Genomic DNA, 7,049 nt, shown 5'->3' with positions numbered 1-7,049 from the left:
AAGGGTATTTTTGGTAAGAAGAAAAGTCAAAATTGTTTCTGCTTCTGCTTTTGGGAAGAAGCTATTTTTCTCTGTTTTTTCTCAAAAGTAATTTTTTTCCCCAAAAAAGTTTGGCCAAACAACTTAAAGTTAAAAAAAAGTGCTTTTAAAAATAAAATAAAAAAAAAAACTTTTGGCCTTCGAAGAAGGTTGGCCAAACATGTTATTAATATACTCTTTAGGTAGCTATTTTGAGAATTGATTGTTTGGGGCTCATTTATTCTGGACAAGTGAGGAGTTGGGCGACGGGTATCCGGGTTAAGAATCGAAGGCTAACAGAAACGCCAGCAAACGAGAAAAAGTGAAAAAATCAAATCTTTGAAAGAGAAAGAGAGAATCAAATAAAAAATGGGGGATTACCATTTCGTGTACAAGGATGTGGAAGGAGCATCAACACAGTGGGATGATATTCAGAGGAAGCTCGGAAATCTCCCTCCAAAACCCCCCGCTTTCAAGCCCGCCCCTTTTACTCCTTCTGAGGATCAAAATTCCAATTCCAAATCCAAAGACAAAGATTGGATCGATGATAAAACCCAAGATGAGCTTGACGATCTCGAAGATGACCCCGATCTCAATGACGATCGCTTCCTCCAGGAATACAGGTCCCTTTTTTCTTCCTCCCAATTTTCCTTTAATTCAATATACACACTTCATATAGTCCAATTGAGGGGTATTAGCAATTAATTGTGCGCTCCTAGTAGATCAGAGCCGATATAGTATTTGAATTTTATGGGTTCAGGAGGTCGCTGATTATTTGAATTACTGGGTCCCAAAATTAAATATTTGTACATATTTAGTAGATTTTGTAACTCATATACAGGACTTGAGCCAAAGCTACAGCTTTAATTGTACACCCACCTCTGGATGAGACATAGATTAAATCAAGTCAAGATCCTTCTTTTATTGAGTTTGTTAGTGTTCAAAATTGTTTCTTTACATCTTTTTCCTGATTTTCTTAGCAGACACAGACTAATCAAACCTTAGGATTTGTTGGGGTTATAGAAAGTGTCAGGAGCTTCAGTGCCATTTATAAAACGCTGAGTTATTACCTAGTACAAACTGTGGTCTTTTTCCTTTGTATCACAAAACTAAGTACCGAAATGTGGCTGTAGATGAATGAGGTAGCTGTGGCCTTAGCAGCTGCAAAGCTGATGTAATCATAAAAGAAGCATCTGTGCTGGCTTCTCATCCTAAGCTACAAATTAAGATGGGAAATAGGATATTTGTTCATGCGTCACCAGTTTAAGGCTATACAGAGATTGTTTGAACCTTTGGAATGGCATTTACTCCCTTTGGAACGTCACTGCCATAAAAGAATCACCTCATAAGCATTTCAGAGTTGTCTTCTAAGTGTCTTGTTTCTGTCAATGTAACAGCAACTTGCCAAGATCAGTTTTTCCGAAAAAATCACCTCATAATCATTTTTCAAGTAACAAGCATTTTTAAAGTAAACTAAAACTGCACAAAAAGAGTGTTAAGAAATTTACTAACTGAGAATTGTCCATGGACTACAGTATAGCCGTCATTCCTACCCATCTATTTCAAAATGCAATAAGGAGACATGATAGATTAATGTCCCATTCTTGAACTGCTTTTTGTAATGGGACTGTATATCATTTGTTCCCCACCTTAATGAACATATATAAGGTACTTACGATAAAACAAACATATATGGGGTACCACTTCCTTTGCAAAGCAGTCGGTTGGACCTCTAAAACATGGCACTCTGTTTGAGGTAAGCCTAATAGTTGTTCAGCCTCTACATGTACCCGTACTGCTACTAGCCGACCCATCACTAATTCTCTCAGACTACTTTTAGTTCCATCAGATGGTCTTTTCATTTTCAAAAGTGTCTTCCTTTAGAGGTTTTCCAAATATTCATTAATTTCCCTTGACTCTACGTTGTTACATTCTTGCATCCCTTTGTATCTCTATGTGTTTCAACGGATGTTGTGTTATCTATTCATACTCCATCCTCTACATCGGTATCCATCCTTTAAAGTCTGGCCGATTTGGTCCTTTGTTCAATAAAACCAAAATTCAGAGTGCAAGTCAAATAAAGAAACTATTTCCAAAGCAAAGAAGTGAGCATTATAGTTGTGTTATGATTAACAGACCAAGTGGCATTTTTTTTCTTGTACTTGTCTTTGGGTGAGATTAGTTTCTTGGGTCTTGTTTAAGAAACTATGGTATAACAGCTGTTTTGGCATTATACTTCTGTTAGTGGTTGACGTGCTCTTGAGAATTTGCCTTTGTTTCAACTTGGTTAACTTCAGTTTTACTCCTTATTAGCTACACAATGCAAAAGTGCACATGCAATTATGCTGATATAGTACTTATGAGATATTGCCATATAGCTTGAGAGTAATATGAAGTTGAGGGTGTCTTATATGTGTTTCCTGTGTTATCGTTAAAGGATGAAGAGGTTGGCCGAGATGAAAGAAGTTGCTAAGGTTGTGAGATTTGGATCAGTGATACCAATTTCTGGATCGGATTTTGTGCGTGAGGTTTCCCAAGCTCCAGAAGATATCTGGGTGGTTGTTCTTCTGTATAAGGATGGGTAAGTAATGCTTTCATCTCTTCATCACCGTAGCCAGCTTACATCGCGCTCTTGAGCTTCAAATATGTTTACGTCTAGATGGTACTCTTTTCTCTCTATTAGCTCCATGCCAGTCTTTCTGATAGCATTTTATGCTCTTTATAGATACTCAGGCTGCCAGATACTTTTGCAGTGCTTAGAAGAATTGGCAACAAAATACCCTGCAACCAAATTTGTCAAAATTATCTCTACAGATTGCATTCCGAACTATCCAGATTGTAATCTTCCAACTGTTTTGGTGTACAACAACAGTGCGTTGAAGTCAAATTATGTTGGGCTTCATAGTTTTGGTCGGAGATGCACACCCGAAGGTATGTTCCTCATTGTGGTTGTCCCATTGCTACCCAACTCTTTCTCTTTCTTTCTCTTTTTGCATGATTTAACGAAGTTGTTGACTTTCTGGCTCAACTTCCTTTTACTTCTCTTTCAAGTGGTAGTAATTTGCTGGATTCATTTACAGTGTTGTGCCCACTGCCATCTGCCTTCCTATGAATATTTTGTGTAGGATGTTCATTCAGACGCAATATGGGTATAATCCATAATATAACCATGGCTTGTACAATTAACAAAACTTTTCTTCTTTTCTGGGAATTTTCTCTTAAGATCTTGTATAATTGCTGTAAAGCTTGAGCAGGGCCTTTCTTTTATTTTCTCATTTGTTGTCATTGCAACATGGTCTATTTCTTCTTTTGTGGGAGTTGGTCCTGTGGCACCAAGAGGGGCTGTGGGTGGGTACTACTACTGAAATTAGGTGATACCTGCTCAAATTACTTCAAGAGCGTGTTGTAGGCTTGTAGCCATCAGCGTATCTCTCATGATACTCAAATATAACCACACCGACTATGCACCCAAGGGTGTGGCCTAGTGGTCAATAAGATATCTCAACATAGTTGTGACCTAAGTTGCTCGGACTAGTGTGGGGGACAAATCGTTCATGATCTAAATTTTAAGATTCCGGGGTATGGATCCACGTACCGATACAGGTGGCGGGATTCGGCTAAAAATAATTCAAATCTTTAAAATAGAATTATAGATATGTCTAAATTATGGGACATTATGTGAAAAACTTACAAGGTATTCCGAGAAGGAGAAGATATTGAAAAAGAGGAGAATCCAAGAAAGAGATAAAAGGAAAAGCACGACATAGAAATTTTATATAGAAGGTATTCCATTTTCTTCAACATCACCCTAGCTTTTGTTTTGTTCTCAAAACTCATTGTATCTGTCCTGATTTCTCCATCGATTTTAGTCAAAGTACCCGAAATCGGTTGACGAGATCCAGTACGGATCCCACACCCACGTCGTGTCGACACGGGTGCGGCACCGAACGTGAAGAATCAGAGCAACTTAGGTTGTGATCATGGGTTGATCTAGAAGTTGGAATTGTGCCCATTGACCTTCATAACCTTTTCATAGGTTTTGTCATTCTTTGGCAAGTTCTCTCCTGTTACCTCGATTTGCCTGCTAGTATTTGAAGAATTCCTTGAATTGTTGTAAGTCACATAGCAGTTAATCTTGTACATGCGAAACCTAACCAGTAATGTTAATGAATCATGTGATAGTATTTATGCCCTTGGAAAAACCGTGGATCGCAGCCCTCTTTCTAGAAAATGTCGATTGGTGCATCTAACCATTCTAAGCAAACCTTGATAGTCACTCTAGTTCTTTATGCTGTTAAGTTCAATAATCTCTTTGGAATTTTGAACTGGTGCTAAGTATTGTATTAACAATATGTTTGCTACTTTCTGCTGGCCCTGTTTGGGTGATGAAATGATTGATCTGCATTTTCCTTAATTTCAGGTGTTGCATTGACACTCTGCCAGTCAGATCCTGTTCTAAATGATGGGTGTAGCAGGCAGGAACAGTCCAGAGAAGCTGTGCTGGATGGAGTAAGGAAGAGGTTTCTCGAGAAGGTTGTGGCAGCGCATGAAGACGATGATGGATCTTCTAGTGATTAGTCCTGAAAATTTTATTTGCTTCTTTTGTAGCTTGATGGAATATGTATGCTTTCTAGTGATACTTCTGATACACCTCTGTTCTTTCATTTTCGGTTTTCCCTTGGTAAACTTCTGTAGGTTTAGGTTAGATTTGCTTAAAAAATGAATTTTGCTCTATAAGTTATTGATGTTTTTGAAAAATTACTTCTTTCAAATCCTTTGAACGCTGAGAAGGGTTTTGACAAGAAAAACATTTCTATGTTCGATTTGATATGAGTTGAACCTATTTTTCAACAGGGGGGAATTTTGCTCAAAAGCGCGCATATGTAGCGGCAACTTCCAGAGGCAGCTATTTCAATAACTTTGACAACATATTATTAAGAATTTGTGATATCATAGGTAGTTTCTTGTAAATCAAAAGACATGCACTAAATGAAAATCATAAAACTATGATCCTGTATTATCAAACTTTGTAACTTTAGCATATTCTTTGGAAGGATATATCATGATTCGTGTGGTCCCATTGATCTCTGCAGATAACCAATGAAAAGGAACTTTATTTTATAGAAATAACTCTACAACATCACTACTATTGATAAGAACAAGTGAAGAGCAGGATAGTTGATCAATTTGAAGGATTGGGATAAACTTTTAAAACAAGCAGTCCATCATATCTCAGTTGAATTAGTCATTCACTTGTCCATCCAAGTGAATCCTTAAAACACAGTTTGGACCATTTCCTTTTGTCTTAGCCGGCTAACCTCTTCTTATTCATGTCTTGTTTCTGCAAGAATTCTATCATATTATTGCAAATGACAGCTAATCTTTGTCAAAGTCTTCTTCACATGTGCTTGGACGGCCCTTCACAGTCTTTTCACAAATTACTCTCAAGTACATTTACATGCATCAAGTCTTTCCTCTCTTCTATATAAGCAGGCTAACTTATCAATCATATCATCCCACAATTAAACATCTTTCTTCTCCTGCTGAATCTGATAGCCGTAGTAAATTTTTGCTGTGTTAATGTGTTAGTTTTTGAGCCAAGTCCAATGCAAGATATCTGTGTGGCCGATCCTGCTAGCCTAGGTATTTCAAATCAGTGAATAGCGCGATAAGCATGTATTACATTTTTCTCTTATTTTTTAAAAAAATGAATGGTTTTATGAAATTTCTCACTGTATTTTTTCCATTGTTTCAGCCAGGGTAAACGGCTTTAGCTTGCAAAGATCCCAAGTCAGTTCAAGCAGAGAACTTTTTCTTCAGTGGCCTACATTTAGCTGGAAACACAACAAACCCTCTCCTCTTAATGTAGCTCAAATACCAGGACTGAACACTCTTGGTATTTCATTGGTTCGCGTAGACTATGCACAATGGGGAATCAACGCTCCTCACACTCACCCTAGAGCTACTGAGATACTCACTGTTCTTGAAGGTATGGTTTCATAACCTGATCAAGTCCTGAAAATCGCCTTATTACTAAGGTCCTTAAGAAAGGCTACGCGTTTGTATTTCCTATTGGACTTGTTCACTACCAACGCAATGTTGGAAAAGGAAATGCTGTTGCAATTGCAGCATTGAGTAGTCAGAATCCTGGTGTTATAACCATTGCTAACACAGTTTTCGGATCGGATCCAGCTATAGCAACAGATGTTCTTGCCAAGGCTTTTCAAGTGGATCCAGCTATAGCAACAGATGTTTATGAAGCTTGGAATCTTTGTTATTAATTTGTGTGCTATGTTAAAGGAGTGAATTTATATTTGTTTGTTTACTGTGTGATTCATGAAAATGTAATTCCAAGAGGATACATTTAGATCTATTTATTTATTCTAGAGTAATATGTTGTATTCTTTTATATATTCAGTTTAATGGAGTACTTAATTTCTTGAAAGTTAAAATTTTATTGGCAGGTGAATGGCCCAAACTTTTGTTTTAGACTAGTTTTAGGATATTAATGAGTATAAAATTTTTAAATTACGCAAATATTATTAAACCATGTAATTGAGTTATTGAATATAATTTTAAAAAATATAAACTGTGGAAATATTTAATACTGATCCTATTTAGCCAACTTAATAGGGGGGAAGAATTATGCCACACAAAAGTAATCTAATGCTTTATTATAACTTCAATGTATGAGTTATGCATTTATTTTAGTAGCTCAGAGTCGAATTTATAGTATGCTGACTTGTACTTAAATATAATGCAACAATACTATGTTCTTCATTGTCTTAGAAATATGAATTATATTTGCTCAAGTACCTAATATGAATTTCATCGTATTTCTGTTGGAACTCAAATTGAAAATACGAAAAATAAAAAGAGAGTTCATATTATTAAGTTTAGTTATCATACAAAGAATTTAATTGGATGGTACTATTCAAATCCACATAAATTTATTTCTAGATTGAAATAAAATAATTGTCATAAAAAATTTAAGGTAGAAAATTAATAAAGAAGGCAACTCAGTGCACTAA

The 7,049-nt window shown here is 36.4% G+C and overlaps 1 protein-coding gene and 1 pseudogene across 1 annotated transcript; both read left to right on the top strand.

The window, feature by feature from the left end:
- Positions 1 to 234: 234 nt before the first annotated feature.
- LOC107797617 (uncharacterized) lies at positions 235 to 4,752 on the top strand. Its single transcript, XM_016620516.2, has 4 exons — positions 235 to 641; positions 2,456 to 2,599; positions 2,744 to 2,949; positions 4,439 to 4,752. The coding sequence occupies exons 1-4, from the start codon at positions 388 to 390 to the stop codon at positions 4,594 to 4,596; spliced, it is 762 nt and encodes a 253-aa protein (XP_016476002.1). The 5' UTR covers positions 235 to 387; the 3' UTR covers positions 4,597 to 4,752.
- A 764-nt stretch (positions 4,753 to 5,516) lies between these two features.
- Positions 5,517 to 6,440, top strand: LOC107797616 (putative germin-like protein 2-3; annotated as a pseudogene).
- Positions 6,441 to 7,049: the final 609 nt, after the last annotated feature.

Source organism: Nicotiana tabacum, chromosome 15 (assembly GCF_000715075.1).
Source record: "Nicotiana tabacum cultivar K326 chromosome 15, ASM71507v2, whole genome shotgun sequence".
NCBI lineage: Eukaryota > Viridiplantae > Streptophyta > Magnoliopsida > Solanales > Solanaceae > Nicotiana > Nicotiana tabacum.
Note: the sequence above shows the minus strand (reverse complement) of the source record. Positions and strands in the feature narration are given on the sequence as shown.